The sequence below is a fragment of the Heteronotia binoei genome, chromosome 13 (genome assembly GCF_032191835.1).
Source record: "Heteronotia binoei isolate CCM8104 ecotype False Entrance Well chromosome 13, APGP_CSIRO_Hbin_v1, whole genome shotgun sequence".
In the NCBI taxonomy this organism is placed as follows: domain Eukaryota; kingdom Metazoa; phylum Chordata; class Lepidosauria; order Squamata; family Gekkonidae; genus Heteronotia; species Heteronotia binoei.
In genome coordinates, this window is record NC_083235.1 from 69,952,395 (window position 1) to 69,978,566 (window position 26,172).

General features: G+C 45.5%; 1 protein-coding gene across 4 annotated transcripts in view; it reads right to left on the minus strand.

The window, feature by feature from the left end:
• Positions 1–26,172, minus strand: part of RNF157 (ring finger protein 157) — a 167,577-nt gene that overhangs the window by 72,977 nt on the left and 68,428 nt on the right. For all 4 annotated transcript variants that reach the window (XM_060252947.1, XM_060252946.1, XM_060252949.1 and 1 more), the window contains exons 3-4: positions 7,732–7,820; positions 714–860 (exon numbers count right to left, since the gene is read on the minus strand). In XM_060252947.1, coding sequence (XP_060108930.1) covers positions 714–860; positions 7,732–7,820 — 236 coding nt within the window. The remainder of the gene's footprint in view (positions 1–713; positions 861–7,731; positions 7,821–26,172) is intronic.

The following is a 26,172-nucleotide window of genomic DNA, read 5'->3' on the forward strand; positions in this document are numbered from 1 at the left end:
AGCTGGAGACCCTGGAGAGCCGCTGCCAGTCTGAGTAGACAATACTGACTTTGATGGACCGAAGGTCTGATTCAGTAGAAGGCAGCTTCATATGTTCATGGGGAGGGACGGTGGCTCAGTGGTAGAGCATCTGCTTGGTAAGCAGAAGGTCCCAGGTTCAATCCCCGGCATCTCCAACTAAAAAGGGTCCAGGCAAATAGGTGTGAAAAACCTCCGCTTGAGACCCTGGAGAGCCGCTGCCGGTCTGAGAAGACAATACTGACTTTGATGGACCAAGGGTCTGATTCACTATAAGGCAGCTTCATATGTCCATATGACTGGAGCACTAAGATGTCCCCAGAGCAAACTGAGTCGAGCAGCCCTTGTGAGGCTTGCTGTGTTGCACTTGGCTCAGACCCAGCCAATGGAAACCAGTGAAGGCTAATTTATCAGCCCCCTTCCCCCCTTCTCGTGTAAGCAGGCCAGAGTTGAGTGGCTCCTGCAGTACTGCCGGTGATGGGGGAGCTTGGCTTGCACCTGGCTGCCAGCGGTCCTCAAAGGCCACTGGATGCATCCCTGTAAATTAAAGGATAAACACACTCATGCACAAGTGCTACAGCTGAAAGTACAGTCTCACATTCTTACCCCATTCTCTACCTTACATATCACAAATCTAGTCCTCAGTCTCAAAAGACTATACCAGATGTGATTCTTCCTCTCCACAACATTCTTACCTCACTGTTCCATTTTGGAATTCCTCAGTAGCCTGGTAATAGATGGTTATAGCCACTCGTGCGTCAGTGTCAAATGTGAACTCCACGTTGTAATGGATTTTGGCTTTGCTGACTTCCTCTCCTGGAGTCTTCACTTCCTCCGTGCATCTAGTAGATTGAGACACAGTCAAACATATTAATCTGCTCCAAGGATTTCCAGAAAATGAAGCCCAAGGAGCCCCATGCAGACTTGACATCTCTCTTCCACTAACGAGTTCACTCGATGGTTCCAGAGCTTAAGAAAGTAATAACTACTGTTGGCAAGAACTGGAACCAGCCTTACCTGAGGCTTCAAGGCCTGGTGTTGTGGCCCTGATGGTATAGCAACATTTCCATGAGAAAGAAGGGGCAAAAGTCCCAAAACCATTTTACAGGTTTTATGAATTTCAAAACTCATTATCTAATTTTTCATGGGGGTATAAAGGGTTGGTTGGGAAGAAAGGCAGCATGGGATAGCCCAATTTCATCACATCTTAGAAGTTAAGCAGGACTGGTACTATGGTTGCCAAGTCCCCTGCCTCCTCTGGCGGGGGACTTTCATACGCGCATGATGCAATGACATCACCTGGAAGTGATGTCATCACGCGGGCAATGCCTTGTGTGGCCGCTCTAGGCATTTCCAGGAAAACTCTATGGTTTTCCCAGACACTCTAGCCATTTGGGAGGGAAAAATTCTATGGTACCTATTGTGCCATAGAGTTTTCCCTCCCAAATGACTAGATTGTCCGAGAAAACCATAGTTTTCCTGGAAACGCCTAGAGGGGCCGGCACGTGACGTGGCCAGCACGATGACATCACTTCTGGATGACATCATCGCACCGGCAACGTAGGGGGAGGTTCCCCCCACCGGCTCAATGGGGACCGGTGGGTTGGGAACCCCCACCCAGAACGGGGGCTTGGCAGCCCTAGCTGGTACTTGGATGGGAGACCATCAAGAAAGGCTCTGTAAAGAACAGCAATGGCAAAATCCTGGTCTGGATTTCAGCTCTGACTCTTCACCTTCTTTGAGGGGAAGACTGCTGGTGCTGGAGGTGGATGGTCCCATTTTTGGAGTCTCCTGATGGTCAGACTCCACTTGGACAGGAGACAGAGTCTAGGAAGGGCTTACCTTCCAGCTTCTCTTTTTCTAGTGTGCATGAGAGCAATGTTTCAGCAATGGAGAGAAGGGGGTATTCACCCTGGTTCCCTTTCTCTCTCTGGCCTCTGCCCAGTTTGGTGTAGTGGTTAAGTGCGCGGACTCTTATCTGGGAGAGCCGGGTTTGATTCCCCACTCCTCCACTTGCACCTGCTAGCATGGCCTTGGGTCAGCCATAGCTCTGGCAGAGGTTGTCCTTGAAAGGGCAGCTGCTGGGAGAGCCCTCTCCAGCCCCACCCACCTCACAGGGTGTCTGTTGTGGGGGGAGAACCGGGTTTGATTCCCCACTCCTCCACTTGCAGCTGCTGGAATGGCCTTGGGTCAGCCATAGCTCTGGCAGAGGTTGTCCTTGAAAGGGCAGCTGCTGTGAGAGCCCTCTCCAGCCCCACCCACCTCACAGGGTGTCTGTTGTGGGGGAGGAAGGTAAAGGAGATTGTGAGCCGCTCTGAGACTCTTCGGAATGGAGGGCGGGATATAAATCCAATATCTTCTTCTTCATCATCATCCCCCGTCTTTGAGGGAAAGACCTGGTCTCCTTCCTCCTTGGCTGTCCCCAGACAGGCCTTATAAAAGAGTACCTGGAGGTGGGACTTTCCCAGGCATCTACCAATGTGTCTCAAACCCCTTTAGTGACTGGGCTGTTCCCAGGGGTCATTTTGTAAAAAAAAAAAGAGGTGCCAAAGCTCATTAGTACACCTCTCTTGCATAACTTATTTCCATATGCCCCACCCCCCTGACATCACCAGAAGGTGTGCTAAATTCTATCAGCTCAGCATCTATCTTAAAATGCTTCCTGAATTATAATTGTCATAATAAAACCTTGTTCCCATCATACTTTTAAAATGACTTTCTCCTGTGTGGGCACAGTGGCATGATGATTTCCATTTGTCAGCTTTATATGTTTTGATTATCTTCCCAATTTTTGGTGGGGGAAAAGATTAGAAAGTGTATCAGATCTTAGAGTTCAGCAAAATTTTCACAGGGGGGTTGAACAATGGAGCCCAGAAACAAGTATGGGGGGGGGGGGAGAAAGAAAGAGCGCAATAAAATGTAGAGGTTCTGGAGACGAGCTCTGCTCCTGTGAGCTCCAGCCCAAAATGAGGCCTAGCCGTTGCCCCTCCACACTCTCCAGCCTGCCATTTCTCCTCTCCTAGCCCCCCCACCTCAGGGCTAGGGCCATCCTATATTTTCCCAGGCTGTTTCTGGCTTCCAGGGCCTTCCACCTGCTCCAGGGAGCCTCCATTCTTTCCCCCAATTTCCTGATGCAACCCAGCTGCCTGCTGCTGACATCACTTCACCTTCCCTCCCCTATTCATTCCTTGGCAGCCAAGGATGGCCACTTGAGACTTCTGCTGCCCAAGTCAGCAGTGGCAGGCACCACTGTGGCGGGCTCTTCAGGCTACTCAACAAGCGGCTAGTGTGGGGGCAGGAGAGAATCTTTAGGGTTTGTAGAATCTTTCGGGCTCAAGTGCCGTGTTCTACTGGAGAAAGTTTTTCTTCCAGACATTTCGTTCTCGGCTGCGGAGAACATCCTCAGTGGCGTTGCAGCCGGAGCAGGCGCTCTGACCTTCTTGGCTGCTGTGCGTTGAGTGAGGCCAGGGCTGTTGGAGAGCTGCTATTTCTAGGCTGGAGGGGGTGTGGTGAAAGGGCAATAGGTTTGTGGATGTGCCCATTGTTTGGTGGGGCTTCCTGGAAGGGTAGTGATAAGGAAACTGGCTGTTGAATGTGACCATTGTTCTGTGTTAATTGCTGGGAGGGTTGGAAGGGGTGTGAAGAAAAGGAAGATGGAGAGAATCTGTCCACAGACACTAATCCCACTGGCTCTTGAATGGCAAAAGGGTGGGTGAGGAGTTTTCCTGGCTCTGGTGGGCAGTGAGTTTTGGATGGAACAGAAGCCATGGCCCCCTCAGTCCTTGAGAAGTCTCTGCTACCAGAATGATGCAGAGTATGGGTGAGTTCCAACATGCGGGAATAGAAATGTCTTATTAAAACATAGAACTTGATCTGTGTCTTCATCTGACGTGATCTGTCTCAAATTTAGCAGCTAAAAAAATAACCATGATCAGTGTGCTATTCAACCTATGGCTCACCCCAAAACCAATATTTATTTTTGTATCCTGGGCTAAAGAGCTGAGAGATACATCCTGAGGCAACAGTTTGGAAATATGACCCAATAAACATGTGTATGGGGGGGGGGGGGTGGTCTTTGGTGTCAAGGTTTGTTTGTTTGACAGCTAATAAAGATTCCAAGATCCTTTCTTGAATATGCCTTTTAAATCTGTAAAAGGGGAAGTGAGACTATTCCCTGGACTCCTATCAGATTCTACCTCTCCACACAGCCTTGAGGAAGTGGGGGAGATAGTCCTCTTCTACCCGCTGCATTTGCACATCTGATTTCCCAGGTCATGACAACATCCCTCTGAAAAGGGATGAAAGCATGACAGTGAATTAAATCCAGGACGCAAGGAAGGAAAGATATAGCATTAGTTATATGTCTCCAGTCGGCTAACCAGACAGAGCCGGCTAACCAGCCTTTACCAAAGTCTTACCGATACAGCCTTTTACTATGTCATCTTCCCCATTCCAGTCCTGAACTCTAACCACTGGCTTTAATTTTAGCCCAGCAACAGAAGCTAGTTCAAATATACCTAAATCTTGTCACTTCCAGTGACCCAAGAAAGAAAGGTAACAAAAGAAAGAGGCGAACAGCCTCTCTGGTACTGTTGTGACCATCTGCATAACTCCTCCTCAAACAGCCACACTTCTAATCTCTAATCTCTAGGAACTACATGTGGATATCTCCTGCTGCATAGCAGCTGGTGGACTGCTTCCAACAATGTGCAGCAAAACAGACCTACACAGGAGACAACTTTTGAAATATGGTTTAAAAATTAACAGACAGCAAAAGATGCACTTGTGTCAATGTCAGTTGTGAATACAAGTCTGAATGGGTGAATTTCACCACAAACACAGAAGCAGAGAGCCCGCCTTTCATGATCACCACGTATCAGCCATGTTTGCTTGGGAGTGTGAGAAACTCTGAAGGATATTTAGAAACAGAAGGAGCCAATCAGAAGGCTTCAGGTTTCCTTGTTGATTGTGAGGAAACCTAGCCCTTTAAACAAGCACGCATTCAAAACTGACTACACCTCATTTCTCATGTTAATTGAGGCATTTCTTCTAACCTAAATTCAGAGAATCAGCCCTAAGATATCTAAGTAGTGAGATCCTTTGCCAGTCTCAATAACCACCTACAAAATAGACACTGCATTCAAAGTTGTAACATCTGTATTTCTTACCAAAGTGTTCTTTGGCCTGGGCATGCATGCGTGTGAAATTTCATGTGTGTGTAATTATTTTTTATTGTTATTTATTAAATATGTGGATCGCCCAATCCCTGCTACTGCAAGGCTGTAGGTGATATACAATAACGACAAAAACATCAAACAAAGGATAAAACATAAAATTAGTACCTCACGTTTAAAACAATCAGATGGCAAATTCCAATTATTTCCCAATTTCAGACTCCTGACCACTTTGCCAGTGGGAGGGGCAAAGGGCACGGCAGGTACAGAGAGCAAAGGAGGGTGCCAGCTAGGATGGAAACTGTCACTCTCCTCAACCAAAAGTATGGTGGAACATCTCTGCCTTACAGGCCCTGTGGAATTGCATAAGATCCCACAGGGCCGATGGTGTTTGGCAGAGAGTTCCATCACATTGGGGCCAGGACCAAGAAGGCCCTGGGTCAAGGACAGAAGAATGTCTTTGGGATCAGGGATCAACAGCGATCCAAAGAATGCAACTGCTCTTCCACGGACATACCAGAGGAGATAGTCCCTTTGATATGTCAGTCCCTGGCTGATCAAGGACTTGAAGGTCAACACAAAAACCTTGAACTTGACTTGGTACTCCACCGGAAGCCATTGTCACTGGTGCAAAACAGGTTGTATATGTGCCGCCTATGATGTTCCCATCAGGACTTGCACTGTTACATTCTGGATCAGCTGGAGCTTCTGGGTCAGTCTCAAGGGCAAGCCAGCATAAAGTAGTCTAGCCTGGAGGTGACTGTTGCATGGATTACTATGGCTATGTCACGGCATGACAGGAAAGGGGCCAACTGCCAAGCCTGGAGCAGATGGAACTGCCAGCCTGGCAATATGCGTTACTTGGGCCTCCATAGTCAAGGAGGCATCCAAGATCACACCCAAACACTTGACAGACTGCGCTGGTGTAAACAGCACCCTGCCAAGAGCAGGAAGTCTATGCCCAGCTCCCAATCCCACCCCCCCCCCTCGGCAAATCACAGAACCTCAGTTTTAGTTGGATTCCGTCTCAGCCTGCCCTGTTTCAGCCACCCTACCATGGTCTCCAAACTTGGGGCCAGATTCTGCAGGGCAGTATCCAGATGACTGTTCAATAACAGAAAGAATTGGGTGTCATCAGCATACTGGTGACACCCAAGCCCAAAATTCCACAACAGCTGGGCAAGGGGACACATGTAGATGTTAACACCGGGAAGATAAGTGCCTCCTGGGGGAACCCACATATTAAGGGAGGACGCATTCTCTCCCAGTGCCACCCTCTGTCAGCAACCATGAAGGAATCAGATAAGCCATTAAAAGATCATCCCACAAACTCCTACAATGGCAACTCCAGTGGGTCAAAAGGTCACGGTCAACCATGTTGAATGCTGCCATAAGCTCTAATAACAGTAGCAGTGCTGACCCACCTCGATCCAACTGTCTAAGAAGATTATCCATCAGGGCAACCAACACCATCTCTGTCCCATGGCCAGGGTGGAAGCCGGACTACAATCAGTAAACCTGCTGTGAATAACTAAGGGTTTAACTACATGTCACATTTTATTCATAGGTGCTAGTGATCAGATCTGTGGTTGAGTGCTTGAAACTCAGTTCTCAGGTGTGCAGGGGCTGATTGAATCAGGACCATGATGACACATGGAGAGAAGACTCTTCACAGACCCCCCTCCCCACTGCTTATCTGACCTGAAACAGCCCCGGAGGCATGTTCATTGCCCTGTTAGAGAATCTTATGTGCAGCCCTTTAGTACACCAACAGGCCAAATAGCACCCCCACAGCAGATTGCAAAATATATTCTGGGAGAGGGGGGGAAGGTTAAGCCTGTTCTCCCTGTACATCATGGTCCTCATTTGAACCAACCCCTATGCACCTGAAAATTGAGTTCTAAGCACAGAACTTAAGAGTGTATACCTGAATGCTAGACCCAGGAAGATGTACTCTGTATTTAGATCTTTTAAGACAGCTATTCTGTCCGTTACTCTTCCATCTCTTCCTTCACTCAGAGTGGCACACGTGGTTTTCCTCCATTTTATCCTTATAACAACCCTTATGTGGTACGTTAATCTGACCCAGTGACACACAAGGGCTTTCATAACTTAGCAGGGATTTGAACCTGTTTCTCCCAGATCTTAGTCCAGCAATCTACACCAAACTAGCTCTTCAGCAATTTGCATTAAAAAAAACCTTTTTGGTATGCTGGCAACAATCTCATAACTCATCAAGCGCTCACTCAATGCACAGCAGCCAAGAAGGTCTGAGCGCCTGCTCCGGCTGCAACGCCACTGAGGACGTTCTCCGCAGCTGAGAACGAAACGTCTGGAAGGAAAACTTTCTCCAGTAGAACACGGCACTTGATCCCGAAAGATTCTACAAACCCTAATGCTCCTAGAACTCTTCATCAAGTGCTCAGCACCAGGTTCAACCAGCTGCTGACTACTCAAAATACCCAAGAGCTAAAGTGACCTTTTGTGTCAATTAAACAATTGGGTTTTTTGCTCCCACTACCTGAAACGACTGACTTACTTGACTAGGCGTAATGTGTCCTTGCGGATGTTGATTAGACTTCTCAGTGTCTTCACTGGTTCCTGGGGTGGTGGGGCAGCATATGGGAACTAGACAGAAATAGGAAACAAAGGAGAATGGACATTTGAGATGACTATCTAGAAGACCCTACTTGTAGTGAGCGACACAAAGTAAAATGTATATTTTTTCTATGAATCTTGCAGAGTTTGTAGAATCATATGGCAGATTGCTTACATTAGACCAGAAAGATTAGTTATAATATGGTACTGTGAATATTGGTACAACCAGAGTAGCGACTTTTATCCAATGTAGGATATCATGACATGCAGTCAGGGCTTGTCTTTTAGGACTATAAAGAAACAGCATATATATGCCTCTTTAAAAAGGCAAAAATAAGTGTATGTGCACTTATACAATGCTGCTCCAGGGAATCTTGGAAAACAGTATTCATGTGTCTGTGTGAGGAGGACATATGGCAAATTATAAGCAATCCCCAATGTTGTTTCTGGACAATTCAAGAGAGAGGACAAAACTGATTTTAAGGCACTTGTCTAGTACAGCTATAAAGGAGATCATTGCCTTTCTCTGCATCACTGAGATGAGGTGACTCAGGACTGTTTGCACACGGAGATGATTCTCTGTATAGCTGTATCGCAGAGGCATTCACAGTAGCAATGGACCAGCCACACAAGGTTTCTCTATACTTCCCTTGCCTCAGACCCCCAGGTCTACAGTGCTATAGGGCTATAACGATCTATTGCAACAATGATTTCATTCCCACCTTTCCTTTTTTTTAAAAAGGCTCTCGCCCTGTTGGTTGCAGAGTTATAAGGAGAAACTCTTCAAGAAAATACATACTTCAAAAAATAAAAAGCTAGAAAATAGTGCTTTGTTGCAATAAATTGTTATGTTATAATGCTACAGCACTACAGGTAATATTTTTAAAGCCTGAAAAAGTCCTGCAGAGAAGGCAGAAAACTGCTACTGAAGAGACTGAGGTAAGAAAAATGGCAGTGATGTAGGCAGAACTGAAAAATGTACATCTTGCTGTCCATACAATATTTATTTATTTTATTTTATTTATATCCCACCTTCCCCGGCGAAGCAGGCTCAGGGCGGCTCACAATATAAAATCACAACAATTAAAATCAATACATATTATAAAATTACACATTCAGTAATTAAAAACAGACAGAATTAACTTGGTGCTAATCTCTTTGATATTATATGTTTTTCAGTGGCGATGGTATTTCTTCAGATTTCCTACGATGTAGGCTTCGCATCAGTTGAACACCAACAGGAAGAGAGCAGTCTTGCAGGCCTTGCAGAACTGGACAAGTTTCCACAAGACCCTCACTTTCTCTTGGCAGTTGATTCCAGCAGTAGGGGGCTGCGATCAAGAAGGCCCTCTCTCTAGTGATCTTTAATTTGGCCTCCTTCGGCTCGGGGATTACTAATAGATTTTGAGATCCAGATCGAAGTACCCTCTGGGGAACATGTGGGGAGAGACGGTCCCTAAGGTAGACAGGTTCTAGGCCATATAGGGCTTTAAAGGTAATAACCAGCACCTTGTAATGAATCCAATATACTATTGGCAGCCAGTGCAGTTCCCGCAGTCCCAGCTGTATGTGTTCCCACTTGGGAAGCCCCAATAACAGCCTGGCTGCCGCGTTCTGCACTAGCTGTAGTTTCCGGGTTCGGCACAAGGGCAGCCCCATGTAGAGGCCATTACAGTAGTCCAACCTCAAGGTGACCATTGCATGGATCACTGTTGCCAGGTCACCACGTTCCAGGAAGGGAACCAACTGCCTCACCCGCCTAAGATGGAAAAAAGTGGATTTAGCAGTGGCTGCTATCTGGGCCTCCATTGTCAAGGCAGGCTTCAGCAGCACCAATACCCAAAGGCGCTTCTGATCGCAAACTTTCCAAAAAGATCATATCAAATCAGGTTTGGGAAATACTGCAGCAAACTTGAGGAAAACACAGAAACAGGATGAATAGAGGGTGATGTCACATGGGAGCACCTGAAAACAGCACTGCATTAAGGTATCCCAACTGGAGCAAAACTTCTTTTTAGAAACACTCCAGGAGAAAGAGTTGGCTTGAAAAAGGACAAGTGTATTGAATCTGAAAACCAGGCTTGTGTGTAAAAATCTTTACACACAAGCCTGCCTTCAACTCAGCCTGATTGCTGGTCTGTCAAGGTTGGTATTATCTACTCTGGCGGTGGTTCTCCAGGGTCTCAGACAAAGATCTTTCCAATCACGTGTTACCTGACCTTTTAAAGCTAGAGATGCCAAGGTACTGCATCAGGCATCTTCTGCACGCAAAGCAGATGTTCTACCGCTAAGCCGCAGCCTGTCCGCTCCATGGCCTCCCAAAAGGCTGCCCAGTTAAGTTTAAGAGAATCTTATGGTTAACAGAGATTCTCAGGATATACAGATACAGCTTAACAGGACAGTCAAAGTAGTATTTCTTTTTTCTTTTTTTTTAATGCTCTGCATTTCTATCATAAAATCTCTCAAGCACAGCTACCATTTCCCTGCCCTTGCTGAAGAACTTACTTTCAAAGATCAGATTACATTGTTCTCTGTGAAACCTCCCAAGCAGCAGCCGACAATATTCCATGCATGCATTATGGCCACATCGCAGCTGCCTTGGGAACCTTTGTTCTGAGATTTCTTGTGGGTGACAGCTGGTTGTTTCTGTTCCAACCTGTAGAGACGGTAATGCAGGCTGCGCCCATCAGCATAGTAATTCAAGATATTCTAGTGAAATTATGGACACTGCTGGAAGTGCCGCCCTTTATCCATATGAGCCTCTTCCCCGCCCCCGTCCATCTTTTTTTTTTTTGCAACAGACTAATGTACCTAGTGCAAAAAATCAGAGGCTATTTTTAGTTTGCTGATGCAGCGGAACACTGATCGAGATCAGAAACAGGCGATGGGGTCACTGATTGCTCTCTGCCTGCCTGCTGAAGAATGAACACAGATCTGCCTATTTAACAGCTGCTCTCCGGGGGGCAAAAAAGGGATTACGTAACTTTGATGTTGGTCACCTGCAGTGAGGTGTGATGAAACCCTGCTCAGGAACACTGTTCAGCTGGAAGGAGAGAAAATAAGCATGCCAGAAAGCGAGCGTGGCATTTTGCAACCTATGCAGAATCAGTGCAGTGAAGCAGACAAGGATAAACAGATGTGCTCAGCAGTGACCTTGTACCATTAGCATTGTGGATCGAACCCCTCATCTGCAGTGTGAGAACTGCTTCCAAAGCAAATCCAGTTTTCTTCACATTATTTCAAAGATTTTGGTGCTCTTTGTGGAGAAAATCCCTGTCACGTCATTTTATTCCTCTTCACCTTTGTTTCTACATTGCTGTGGTGTCTTGCTTCTATTTCAAAACCAAGACAGCTTGTTCATGCAACTTGAATAAGGTTTGCAATGTGGAATTTATTCCGACAGCGCAAAAACCAAACAACTGATAACGCCTGATGCACTCACAAAATATACTAAGCTTTCACGAAGAATGTTACTGCGAGCCACTAAGCAAGTGCTTCATGGAACATGTACCATATAAACTGGTGCACATGCTGCAAGGATTTGTGTGAAGCACCCCAGAATTTTCATTAAAATTAACCATAACTGAGTCTGTTCTGTCCATGCGCAGAGGTTACTAAGAGCCTTTTCTGAAAAAAGGGAACTTGATGGAGAAAAGCAAGGTGGGAAGGACTCATCCCTCAGCCAAAGAACTATCCACCTCTTTTATATATGCAGATAACCTAGCCTAGGAGAGAACAAAAGGAACAGTGAAAAGTTACACCTCAGCTACAGAGACTTCAAATGGAAATAGTCCAGTGATACTTTCCCAAAAGAATGGAACATTGGAACTTACTTGAAGGTTCCTTCTCTTCAGTGGGGGTGAAGTCTGAATAGCCCTATCGAGCAAGCAGAGGTGTGACCTAACCACCTTCTGAATTACTTCCCCCCATTGAAGGAGAACGGGGAAAGACAGCAAAATTCACTGTTAGAGAGGGGAAACAATGAAAGGCCCCTGACTGTAAGAAAAGGGAGGTCCTCTCATTCTCTTCTTAGGCAACTGCTTCAGTGATGAAACTATTTCAAATATTAGCTCCATTTACCAAGATGACCAGGTGCCACTGAACTATGAGGGAGAGCCCCATCTATGAAACAGGCATATGAACAATTTCTGAATGCCCCAAGAAATAAGAACCTATCCTTACTTTAACATGTAAGTGAGAAAAGGGTCAGGGGGTTTGCTGTATAAATAGGCGAAAAAGAGATCTGCCTACCAAGCTCATCTTGCTCAGCCCTCCTGTCCCAGGAAAAAAGCTACTTTTCGCACTGTATGTAGCAACCTCCAGCGCAAGCTTCGAGAACGAGTGGTGGACCAAGCTTGCAGAGAGAACCCAGCTGTGTGCAGACACGGGTAATTTAAGAGGGTTCTACGAAGCCCTGAAGGCAGTATATGGTCCATCATATCAGGCTCAGAGTCCCTTGCGTAGTGCAGATGGCCAAGTGCTCCTCACAGACAAGGCATCCATACTGAACCAGTGGTCGGAGTATTTTCAGGTTCTCTTCAGTGCCAATCGCGTAGTTCAAGATTCAGCAATTCACCTCACCCCACTTCAACCAGTGAAAACAGAGTTGGATGAGATCCCCACCCTAGAAGAGACTGTTAAAGCCATCAAGCAACTGAAAAGTGGCAAGGCAGCGGGAGCTGATGGAATCCCACCAGAGATCTGGAAGCATGGGGGCATAGTACTACATAGTACACTTCACAAAGTACTTGTCACCTGCTGGGAACAAGGCAAACTACCACAGGACTTTCACGATGCAATCATCATTACTCTACATAAGAACAAAGGGGAAAAGTCAGACTGCTCCAACTACCGGGGGATAATCCTGCTCTCCATCGCAGGCAACATCCTTGCTAGAATACTCCTGAACAGACTGGTGCCCACCATTGCAGAAGAACTTCTCCCAGAGAGCCAGTGTGGCTTCAGAGCTAACAGGAGCACCACCAACATGGTATTTGTTCTCAGACAGCTCCAAGAGAAATGCAGGGAACAGAACATGGGTCTATATGTGACTTTTGTATACCACATCGATGGGGATCTAGATTGCCAGACCCCATGATTTGGTCTAGCGGGGGGTGTCATGATCCTGGGCCTAGCGAGGCCTGCAGGCCCCAGGGGAGAAGTTACTGGGAAAAGCCTACATCTCCCAGGATCCCCTCTGTCCCTCTGATTGGGTAGCGAGAGTTTTGGAGGGAAACAGGCCCAGAGAGGGGTGGGGCCTGGGAAGAGAATATATAAAGGCCAAGCCCAGGAAGTGGGTGTCCTTTCCCTGGAAGGCTGAGCTAGAGGTAGGCTGTTGCTTGAAGAGCTGGAAGCAAGGGAAGGCCCTTACCCAAGGGGGTAAAGTGTTGGTATTAGTTAGGGACTGTATAGATAGACGAGTTAGGGCATTTGATTATTTTCCCTTCATCCCTTTTACTGTTTTATACACCTTGTCTGTTATATTGCACTGACCTTTTAAAATAAACCTCCCCCCTTTGTTAACTCTGCCTGGTCCTCATTCCCATTATTTGGCCTAAGCTAAGGGAGTCCTGGAAGGGCTTGGGAGGGTACTCTGGGCCTTCTCAAGGGGAACCCTTAACCCAGAGTGGTGGCATCAATTGGTAATACCCCCCTGAGTTTTGACATGCAGTCACAGAGTAGAGTCTTTGAAAGGCAATGTGATAAAATAGTGCTAAAGATCTAGCTCCTTTATCAGGAGACACTCTTTTAAGGCTAGGAGGTGGTAGCAACAAAGACAGAAGAGTGAAAAGTGGGAGTAGGTTTGCAGAAAAATCCAAGAAGTTTAAAAATGAATTGGGGGGGGGCCTTAACTCTCCCCCCCCATTTGTTGTCTGCACAAGCAGCTACCAGGCTCACCGTGAGTAGAGACGGGGGGAGGAGCTGTGCTGGGCTTGCCAGAGCTGTGCCAGCCTCGCCAGCAGTGTAGGTTAAGGAGAGGGGAGACTTCGCAGGTCCAGCAGCAGAGGGCAGATGCCGTGCTGGGCTCATTTGGGGGGAGCCAGAGCTGCACCAGAACCTGCCTCCTCTAGTGGCTGCAACGGTGGGATTGGCAGGAGTCACAGCACACCCAGCAGCAGAAGGCAAACTGTGCTGGGCTCACTGGCACTGGAAGTGATGGGAGGGGGGGCAGTGCAGTAGGCTTCCCAAATCCCCTGCCTGGGCGGGGGACCCCTGATTAGGAGCCTCCACCCCCCGCTCGGCAAAAATCCAGAAAGCGGGGGGAATGGCGGCCCTTCCCACGCAGCCTAAATCCCAGCAGCTTCTCTTCTCCCCTTCCCACCGATCCCCGATGCTTCTCCTCCTCCCTTCCCTTCCCTTCTCACCTCGGATCGCAGCAGCTTCTCCTTGCCCCTCCCCTTCCCACCCAGCTCCATCGCAGCAGCCGGAGCTTTCCCAGGCTGCTTCCTGCCCCGCCCCAAACGACCATGTGCCTTTGCACCTCCGGAGGTGGTGAAAGGCTTCAACTTTCTGTGTCTGTGTCTTTGTTGCTGTGAAGAAGCTGGCTGGTGAGTAGAGAGGCCAATCCCCTACATCAGATTTGCGAGAAGGGGTGTGTGTGGAGGAGAGGGAAACGTCTTTATTATTCCCCATGTGGAATATTTCTCATAGGGTATAACGGGGAATTGATCTGGAGGTTTCGGGGGCTCTGGGGGAGCTATGTTTTGAGATAGAGGCACCAAATTTTCAGTATAGTATCTAGTGCCTCTCCCCAAAATACCCTCCAAGTTTCAAAACGATTGGACCAGGGGGTCCAGTTCTATGAGCCCTAAAAGAAGGTGCCCCTATCCTTCATTATTTCCTATGGAAGAAAGACATTTAAAAAGGTGTGCTGTCCCTTTAAATGTGAAGACCAGAACTCCCTTGGAGTTCAATTATGCTTGTCACACCCTTGTTCCTGGCTCCGCCCCCAATGTCTCCTGGCTCCACCCCCAAAGTCCCCAGATATTTCTTGAATTGGACTTGGCAACCCTACAGTGCAGACAGGAAGCCATGCCAGGCTGGCCGGGGGCAGAGGCAGTGGGGGAGACAAAGCTGTGCTGGGTTCATCGGTACTGGAGGAGACAGGGCCCAGGAGCGGCAGTGAGCTCTCCAGGACCAGCATCAATGGGAGGAGCCACAGCTAAGAGGGAGAACGGATTTCCCCCCTGCAAATATCACAGGTTTCCATATATATATATATATATTCCAATTTTCAACCTGGTAAAAGATGAGGATACCTAAGTATGGAGATCCGAACTGTGAATTGACAAGACAGATCTTTCTACAAACCTGGAAAACATCCCAGGTCTGCAGAAAATCTGAAATCTAAAAAATAAAATAACATTGGGCAGCGGGGGATGGGGAAAGAGTTAAAAACTCTTCAATGATTAAAGGAACATGTGCAGCTTTAAGGAACAGATGCCCTTGGTGGCTGTTGCTAGGCAGCCATCACAGTTTGGTCAGCATTCTAGGCTGCTTGTGCCTGGGCATGCCAGAATACAAATGCCAGCCCTCATCCCCCCTAGCTCTCCTTACCTCTCCCCCGCCCTCCTTGCCTCTCCCCCAGCACACCAGTGGGAGAGGAGACCCTTCCTTCTTTCTTCTTGCTGCTGGTGGCAGTCGGCGCATTGGGCTGGTCAGGTCAGGGACAGGGTGTTGCTGGCTGCGTTCCTGGCAAGGCTTCTACACAACTGCCACCAGCCTGATGCCATCTCTGCAGGGGAGGGTGGCAGTGGTGGAGTTTCTGCCCGAGGGAAAGGCCATTGGGAACGTCCCGTCTCAGGGCTGGGGCTGCCTGGCCTGGGCGCAGCCAGCCCATTGGGGCACATGATCTCCAAGCCCAGCCTTGCTCCTCTCCGTCCAGCAAGGCCCAATGAGGAAACACACAAACACTTCCTGCCTTTCACCAGGCTTCTCGCCTGCCCTGCTGCCTCTTCCTCTCGCTCTTCTTCAGCCCTGCAAAGCCCGGGCATGCTGTGCAGAGCCATGTCCTCACACTAGGCTAAAAACAAAAACAAGACAATGCCCCCACAGCAGGGAATAAAACACTCTGGGAGGAAAGAAAGGAAGAGTGACAGTGGGGCCAGAAGGGTTACCTGGGGGTTTGATTCATGGGACCTGGACCCCTGGTGCTCCAGTAGCTATGGACCTGCTGGGGGCAGGAAAAATACGGAGAAACCCGCCACGCAGAAGCCCTGTTGTTATTGCAATGCGTCAGCATCAGCAACCACACCAGCAAGGGGGGGGGGGGAATCACACAAGCATGCCCCTGGATGGAAACGTCAGCAACCCAATCCTGCTTTGATACAGTTATTCTACAAATATTGTACCCTGGTGGGGCGGCCGGGGGGGGGGGGGAGTGTCACTATATGAAGAGGAAGACAAGAGATTTTCGGACCTCCTTGCCCACATACAGCACCATTTTCTCTTGTCTTCTTCTCATTCCTGCCCCCCTCACCTTTCTTTAAAAATCAGTAGAAGGTATATTGCTATTCACTATAGTGACATGCCTACTATATGCTTCATCAGAAGGTTTTCCCATGATGGGGGAATGGCAGACAGGATGTGGACCTTCCATTGTTTCTGCATTGACAATGAGAGAAGAATGGAGAATCTTCCTTGTATGGAAGCAACACATCGACGGCAAGCTCACCCTTATTTACTCATTATGCCATTATCTTTTGTTTGGCGTCATAAGCATTTTCACTGACCTAGCAGCAAATGGCATATGAAGCTATAATATTTCATGAAGGATGTACAGCTGTCTTTAAGCAGTTGTTCTAGTTCTGCTTCTACAACCTAAAAGGACAAGATGCGGCGCGACAGCATCTCAATACAGATTATATAGAAATATATCACACCTCCAGATCGGGGGTTTCCGGTATCGATGTAATAATGAAACGTCAGGGCCCATGTCCTGAAAAGATCGTCATATTGCAAGATCTAGAACTGGGAAGCATCAAGACAGTCCTCCTTAACAGAAGTCTTAGCACCTTAAAGTGTTTTCACTCCAACATTAGGTTTTATGAACCTAATCCGAATCGTGGGTTTTATACCGACATCACCTGCAACTCCTTGAGCGCTTTCATCAGCGCTGCCTTCGCACCATCCTCAACATCCACTGGAGTGACTTTGTGACCAACACTGAAGTCCTCAAGCAAGCGGAGGTTACAAGCATCGAGGCACTGCTGTTGAAGACGCAGCTGCGCTGGGCAGGGCATATTTCTAGGATGGAAAACCACGGCCTTCCCAAGATTGCTCTGTATGGCGAACTTTCCACCGGCCATCGAAACAGAGGGGCACCAAAGAAGAGGTACAAGGACTCCTTGAAGAAATCCCTTGGCACCTGTCGCATCAACCATCACCAGTGGTCTGACCTAGCCTCAGATCGCAAAGCACGGAGGCACACCATCCACCAGGCTGTCTCTTCCTTTGAGAACGCACGCATAGCTGGTCTTGAGGACAAAAGGAGATCGAGGAAGAATCGCACTGCTACAGCACCAACCCTAAATCAGACTTTTCCCTGCAGCCACCGTGGCCGGATCTGCCTGTCCCGCATTGGTCTTGTCAGCCACCAGCGAGCCTGCAGCAGACGTGGACTGCTGCACCCTTCTTAAAACTTCGTTCGCGAATTCAAGCCGAGAGAGAGAGAGAGGTTTTATGACCATCCAGTGAAGTGGCCTCTCCTTCAGATTATGCATATGTTGGAATAAAAATGTCTTTGACTTTACAGTGCCACAAGACTCCTATGTATTTATGCTGCAACAGACTAGCACTGTTGTCCCTTATAAACTGAATCCTTAATATAGAACACCAGTTACCTAATAACACAATACCATTTCTGTTTCTTTCTGTGACCTTGGGGATTTTAACCAGTAATATTATTTTTAGATTTAAGACATACAAATCTCACATTCTTCACCTCATGAGAAAGGATGGTTTCAGACCCTACATTCACTTGGGGGGTGGGGGGGAGAACTCCCTTATGTCAAGCCTTTTGGTGCCACCAAGTGGTAACATTCTGACATTACCTTAAATTTTACACAGTACGAAAATGCATGGAAAGAACATGGCAATTGCTAAACCAATGGGAGAAAAATCAACTGAATGCTTGTATAAAATCATGGATCCTGTATTGATAGACTAATAAACAGCTTTAATTGTCCTCATTTCCTCTCCTGCTGTTCTTGTTCTCTGTACTATAAATGTGAACTTTACAGTACATTTCAAACGTCATACATTTATAAACTTTATACATTTCAAACTTTTTTTGTCATAGTGAAATGTGAAAATGGATCTCTGTCATAATATGAAGTACAAAAAGATATTTGCAAAGGTTTTTTAATGATTTTAATAAATATTGTTAGCCAGCACATCACAGTAGTTGTTTTTTGTAATAACTGGAGATAAGCATGCTAATGTTTTGCGAAGAGTGGCACATACACTAGGCAATGTTAACTCATGGGTATGTAAGGAAAAGAAAACCTCAGGGTGAATAGAACATGGATTCTGATGTCTCTATATTAATAAGCAGAGCATGGGAAACAAGCAGAAGGAACTGGAAGTCCTAATACGGGAAGGGGACTATGACCTAATAGGTACTACTGAAACTTGATGGAATGACTCTCAAAATTGGAATATTTAGGACTGAGAGGGATACAACATTTAAAAGAGACACACAAATAAGGAAGGGTAGAGGCATAACATCATATGTGAAGGAGGTATATACTTGTGAGGAAATACGTGAATCTGAGCATGGCTGTTGAGAGTCTCTGGGTAAAAATAAAAGGATTAAGAAATAATATTATGGAGGGGGCCTGCTACGGACCATCATACCAAGCAGAGGAGTTAGATCTGGGGAGTCAAACATGCAGTTTGGGGGCTGAATCATGCCCCTGGAGGGTTCCTATCAGGCCCCCAAGCAACTGGCTGTCATCTGCTTCCTTCTCCCTATATCTTGCTTCCTTCTGCCTAACAGCTTGCTTTGCAAGGCTTGCTCAATTGCACAGGAGCTACAGAGCAAAACCTCAATTTTCTCCATTGGCTGAGGCTCCTCCCTTGGGGAGAAGGAGGGGAGGGAGAGCTTGCTTTGCCAGGCTCTCTCAATCGTACAGCAGAGCTACTGAGCCAAGCCTCTCTTCCTTCTATTGACTGAGGCTTCTCTCCCCTCCCCCCCCCATCCCCTGAGGAAGGGAGAGAAAGAACCAGAGCTTCCTTTGCCCAGTTATCTGGATCCCATGGGAGAAATCCAAAGAAAGCACCTTTAAGACCAATGGGTGCTAACGTTTTAAGTTTGTGGTTTTTTTAAATTTTAATTGTGTTTGTGTCCTTTCTAAAGTTTATATCTCTGCTACCTAATCTTAAATAGGTATGCACATGGCCTGTTCCAACATGGTCCGGCCCAACCTGACATGGACTGGCCCGACAAGGTCTCATTTATGTCAGCTCTGGCCCTCATAACAAATGAGTTCAAAAACCCTGATTTAGATTATAGACTATGACAGATTGCAAAGTTCTCAAAGAGAAGGGACACTGTGGTCATGGGAGATTTCAGTTACCCAGACATCTGCTGGAAATCCAACTCTGTTAAAAATGAAAGGTCAAATAAATTCCTGACTTGTCTTGCTGACAACTACATTTTCCAGAAAGTGGAGAAGGAAACAATGGGATCTGCTATCTTGGACTTGATTCTCACCAACAGGGAAAAACTGGTTGATGAGGTGGAAATAGTCGGCACCCCGGGTAGTAGTGACCATGTAATTTTGGAATTCACAGTCTTGGGGAAGGGAAAAGCTGTACATAGTCAGACGTATAGATTGGACTTCAGGAGAGCAAATTTTGACAAATTTAGAGTTATGCTGGGTAAAATCTCATGGTCAGAAATACTTGAGAAGGGAGTTCAAGAGGAGTGGGAATTTCTTTAAAGCAAAATATTGAAGGCACAACCAGAAACAATGCCTATGAGAAGGAAAAACGGGAGGAGCCTAAAGAAGCCAATATGGCTCCATAAACTGTTCTCTAAATACTTCAGAAACAAAAAAGGCTCAATTAGGAAACGGAGGGACGGTCTCATAACCAAGGATAAATATATGCAAATAATCAGTGTTTGTAGAAAAAGTTAGGAAAGCTAAATCTCCGTATCAGCTTGGGCTAGAAAGAGATGTCAAAAACAACAAAGATTCTCTTTCCTACGTACAAAGTAATAAAAAGAATAAGGACATGGTAGACCCATTGCGAGGATACGAAAGTAAAATTGTAACAGGTGATGAAGAAAGGGCGGAACTGCTCAATTCCTACTTTCCCTCAGTCTTCTCTTGCGAGGGAAATAGTGCTCAACATAACAAAAAACAGATGAGGAAAGGAAGCTGCAGCCTAGGATCAGCATAGGGGTAGTACATAAACACCTATTTTCTTTAAGAAGATGAAGATATTGGCTTTATATCCCGCCCTCCACTCCGAAGAGTCTCAGAGTGGCTCACAATCTCCTTTACCTTCCTCCCCCACAACAGACACCCTGTGAGGTAGATGAAGATATTGGATTTATATCCCGCCCTCCACTCCGAAGAGTTTCAGAGCGGCTCACAATCTCCTTTCCCTTCCTCCCCCACGACAGACACCCTGTGAGGTAGATGAAGATATTGGATTTATATCCCGCCCTCCACTCTGAAGAGTCTCAGAGCGGCTCACAATCTCCTTTCCCTTCCTCCCCCACAACAGACACCCTGTGAGGTAGATGAAGATATTGGATTTATATCCCGCCCTCCACTCCGAAGAGTCTCAGAGCGGCTCACAATCTCCTTTCCCTTCCTCCCCCACAACAGACACCCTGTGAGGTGGGTGGGGCTGGAGAGGGCTCTCCCAGCAGCTGCCCTTTCAAGGTCAACCTCTGCCAGAGCTATGGCTGACCCAAGGCCATGCTAGCAGGTGCAAGTGGAGGAGTGGGGAATCAAACCCGGTTCTCCCAGATAAGAGTCCGCACTCTTAACCACTACACCAAACTGGCTACACCAAACCACTACACCAAACTGAAATTAAGTCCTCAGGGCCAGATGAACTGCATCCAAGGGTACTAAAAGAAATCACTGACATAACTTCTGAGCCTCTGTCCATTTTTGAGAAGTAAGTTTGGTCATCTCTTGTAAGTTCCATCATCTTCACCAGTCATTTGTCTATTGCAGATAATACTGAAGATTTCCATTTCTGAGCATATAATAATCTTGCCACCAGCGTCGAATACAAAAATAAAGTTCCATATTTTTTTTGGTCTGTACAACAGAAAAGCCTTAAGTTTTAGCTGTATATTAATCATTAAAATCTTCTGAATAGCTGTATTTTATCAAAAAATGTCCAACACACATGATAAAATGTCCCTTCTTGCTAATTACATTTCCAAATTTGTTCAAAATATGTTTATATATTTTAGTTAATTTTTCCAGAGACATATACCATCAATACAACATTTTATAAAAAAAAAAATCTCATTCAAACTAATACTTAATGAAAATTTAAGACTTCTTAGTCAGATATTTTTGCTATTGTTTCAGGTTTATGTTATATTCAAAATTTTAGTCCATTTTATTATAGTCTTTCACCTTTTCTTCAGACTCAAATTTCAACAAATGTTTATACATTTTACTTTACTTTACTTTACTTTATTCGATTTATATCCCGCCCTACCCCACCGAGGTGGGCTCAGGGCGGCTTACAACAATAAAAGCTAACAAAGGTCGATTTAAATACAATTAAAATTATACAATAAAATACATAAAAGCCTAAAAGCCTAAAATAACATGCTCATCATTCATACAGTTTTTTCAAATTCTGTTGTACACTGTTCAAAACTGTAAGATCTCTTATCTGCTTTGAACCTTTCCAATACTTGAGCATAACCCCCCCCCCCTTGACAATTATATCCTTCTGCTATCAGGTCTTCTCTTGATTTCATTTTACAATCTCCTTGTATGAATTCTAATATATCATGGTGCATTAACCACTTGTGCTTGGTTACCATCTCACAACTTTAAAATGCTTCCTGTATTGAAAGTCACAAAGGTGTTTTTTGACATAGCCTAGGTTTATATTTATTCCAGAACTGCATATTTAATATTGTGATTTTTTTAAAAAAAAAATTAACATTAAGAACATAAGAGAAGCCATGTTGGATCAGGTCAATGGCCCATCCAGTCCAACACTCTGTGTCACACAGTGGCCCAAAAAAACCCCGCCAAGTGCCATCAGGAGGTTCACAAGTGGGGCTAGAAGCCCTTCCACTTTGTCCCCCCCACGCACCAAGAATACAGAGCATCATTGCCCCAGACAGTTCCAATAAAATGCTGTGGTTAAGAGCTGCTGATGGACCTCTGCTCCATATATTTATCCAGTCCCCTCTTGAAGCTGGCTATCCTCATCAGAATCAAGGGTGGAAACAGTTGTTCATGGTCACAGTGGAACTAACAGTGATGCAAAGGGATGACCGTGGTGCTAAGAATGATATTGATCTTGGTTGGAACATGGGAACAGTGGGCAATCAGACTAGTCTTGAGGATAGGCAGGAGACATATAGTATGGGTATGACTGCCATGGAAACAGAAAGTAAGGTTCATGCCAGGCCATCAGATGCGACGGGTCCATCTGAGTCTATATCAGGCTAGCAGCTGCGGCTTGACCTAGAGGAAGCTCTCATCTGACATGGATGGGATCAGTGAAATAGAGCATGCTGAAGGGGTCTTAGGGGCACCAGGAGTTTCAGCAGGTTGGGTGGTTGTGGAGTCTGACTTGGGTGGTCCTTGGGTTCAGAATGAAACTTGGATCTATCCTTATGTTTTGACTTGGATTGGCTCTTCTTGGCCGGAAGTTGCAAGATGCTTCTTTCATTTGATGGAACCAGAGACAGTGAGCAATGTTGAGTCAGTTCGGAGTGGGTAGCTGATGGTTGAACTGAGGTTGCTGCAGATTGTGGGATGCTTGACAGTGTTGCCTCTGGAAATGTATTGGTGGAGGACAGCACCTTTTCTGAAAGGGCTGCCTTTAAACTTGAATAAGGCCTTTTGAGCCATTGCAGAGGCTAGAAGTACTGCCTGTAGAAAGGATTTGGGTGCTAAAGCTATCCAGAGCCCTGGGAAAGAGCAGCATGAGGCAAAGGAGTGCGCAGTCTTCATTGTCTTCCCGGCACACAGTAAGGTGAGAGAGTATATGTTCTATTTTATATACTTTGATTATACACACACACACACACCTTAAGGAACATTATGTCTACCTACTACCATGCTGAATATAGTAATAAACAAGTAAAAGAAGAAGAAGATTTTGGATTTATATCCTGCCCTCCACTCCGAAGAGTCTCAGAGCGGCTCACAATCTCCTTTTACCTTCCTCCCCCACAACAGACACCCTGTGAGGTGGGTGGGGCTGGAGAGGGCTCTCACAGCAGCTGCCCTTTCAAGGACAACCTCTGCCAGAGCTATGGCTGACCCAAGGCCATTCCAGCAGGTGCAAGTGGAGGAGTGGGGAATCAAACCCGGTTCTCCCAGATAAGAGTCCACACACTTAACCACTACACCAAACTGGCTCTCCAGTGAAGATAGTTACGAATGATAAAAATGTGCAAGTATGATTTATTTCAAGGATTGCCTCTCATTTCAGAACCTCAGGACTCATGACACACAGAAGGATTTCTTCCAACATCACATACTTAAGGGAATTCACTAACACAAGATGCAGCAGTAGCCACAATGTCTTTGATGGCCTTAGACGATAATTAGTCAAATTCTTGGAGGTTATGTTGTTCATGACCATCCATGTACGCTAGCGGGACTTCCGTGTTCAAGAGGCAGTATAACCCTGAATGCTAACAATGCAGGGGCAAACAACAGATGATGGCTGACAACCTCATACTCTGCTGATGGGCTTTTAGGAAGTATCTGGTGGTATGTCAGGATACCAAAGAGGCACCTTTGGTCTTATCCGGTAGGACTCTCTTATGTTTATTTACTAGCCACTTCTTTGCCCCTTTCCATGTAAAAGTAGTTTTATGTTTGCCTGTGATTTCTGCAAAATCCCGCTTGCTGGAAAGGGCAGGGTATAAATGAAAAAAAAAATAAATTAAATTAAAACCTAGTCCTAGCATACTGCTTATCAGATATCTCATTCTATTGACTGCATTGTCTCAGTGCAATCTGCTTTAAGTCTCAGTGAGAAAGAGGGACTATAAATGTAATTTTAAAGTCCATCTATCTCTAGACAGATAGCTAAATTCTGCCATTACCTTGTGAAGTTCCGTACTAAGAGAAAAGAAATTGCATGTTTTGTATGATCTGTTTGAATTTTAGGTTATAAACGATTTTATATATTCTGATTTAAAGGATTTTATATTAATTTGAACTGATTCTGGATTTTATAATTGGTTAAACTATATTTTAGTTATCCTCGACCTTTATAGGTGTGGAAAAGTTTTATGTATTTTATTGTATTTTATGTATTTTAGGAGGGTTTTTATATGATGTGTTATAGTTTTTATATTGGTCTATGACCGTAATAAAAAGTTCAGTATCAGTATCAGTAATTTTAAAAAATACACCAGTTAAAAAAAAAGAACTAGAAACAAAAGTCCAAGAATAATGATCAAGTTTCTTCAAAATCCTTCCAAAACAAAGAAATCTTCAAATAATTCTGGAAGATTCACACTGTTGGCACCAATGCACTCTCCCTCGTGACAGCAGTCAAGAAAGGCCCCCTCCCCATGGTTTTCTGTCATATGGATAAAGCCTAAATCCAAGTGCTAGTTTTGACTTTTTAAAACCCTAAATAATTTGGGTACAAACTGGAAGACAATGCAGTTGACATAGTAGCGGTTTAATGAGCGCACCGAGATGAGCATATTAGTTTTCTGGATGCTACATTTTGTACCGCTTGCAGTTTCTAGATCCTCCTCAAAGGCAGCCCACACAGAGCAGATTGCCACAGTTTGTTATAGCTCTTACAGCACTGTGGCATTCCAAGTTTCTAACATTTTAATTAGTTGACAGAGGTCAGCCATAAAAATACTGGCATGTAGTGGTGCCGTTTGAAGGAATAGCCAGGACTACAATAATCATAGATCAGTTGTGTTATGTTTTAAAAATAGAGCTGTTTTATCTTGGGACTATAATAATGATTTTTCTAAAGAACTCTCCCTACCTTTCCCTTCCCTCTCCATCACCCAAGATAGGGCCAGATTACTTGGGAAGCTAACACATTCAAAGCCTCCAGAGATCAAAGACACTTATCCTGGCCTTGACTATTCAAAAGCAAGTTCCACCTTACTCTCAAGTACAAGTAGGACTGAAGACGAAAAAGCGCAATTTGCACGAGTGTTAGGGTATAAAAGGTGTCTAAAGCTCAGCACACAACCGATCAACTCACTGCTCTGTGGATTTGTCAAGAAACTGAGAGACACCTAAGTGGTTGTGTTTTCAATGTCTGTATATGTTTGCAAGTCTTTCAGAATTTGCACCAGCATTGTGTTAAGGTAAGAGGCACTTAACCAATCAAGGTGGAAACTAATTGATCACAGCTGTAAAATCAGCCCACAATGACATCTAGATCTAGCCTTGTCTTGGTTAGCATCTAGATGACAGCTTGTAGATTATATTGCGTCAGCGATTGGCTAACCAATCAACTAGCCAGGATAAAATCCGGCTAGGTGCCCACAAAAGGAGGAGCTTCTACTTTTCCAAGCCAGAAGCCAGGAGCCTTCTTCAGGAGCTCTAGAAGAAGATATCAGCACAACCAGGTTAAAGAGGACGGGACTTCCAAGACGTCTCTCTGGTGTTGTGGGCCTGACAGCTTAAAAGCGCCAGTATTAGTCTAGGGAATTAGCCAATTACTACACAGTCCAGTGTAGGGAGATAGGCAAATTGCCTTAGGGTTTTGTTTAGTGTTCCTTTGTGCACAGTATGTTTGTTTTAATTGCTTTTTATCATCCCATTTTGTGTGTCCCCTTATCTTGTGAATAAAGTTTATATATTTTTCTATAAGTTTTGTCTTTTACTTAGTAGACCTGGGACCTGACAACACACTGACCAAAAGAACTTATGTGATATTCTTTTAAGTTTTCCTAGTTATTTTAGTTTAGTTTTTCCCTTCCTTTAGCAGGCCTCTAGGGTGTGGCATATACTCCCTGGGCCTGGATGTCAGTTATGACATGTCAGCAGCTGGGTGTTAACAACAACAGCTGTGGTTCTTTTCCTGATAGGATTCCGTAGGGGAAGGACAGACAAAGCCTCCTGCTGTGCGTTCAAGCTTTCTACCGATGGAGTTTGCTTGAGTCAAGGTCAGGCCATGAACATTCTGATGGAAAGCTCCAAGCCAGTGTTGCTGGCAA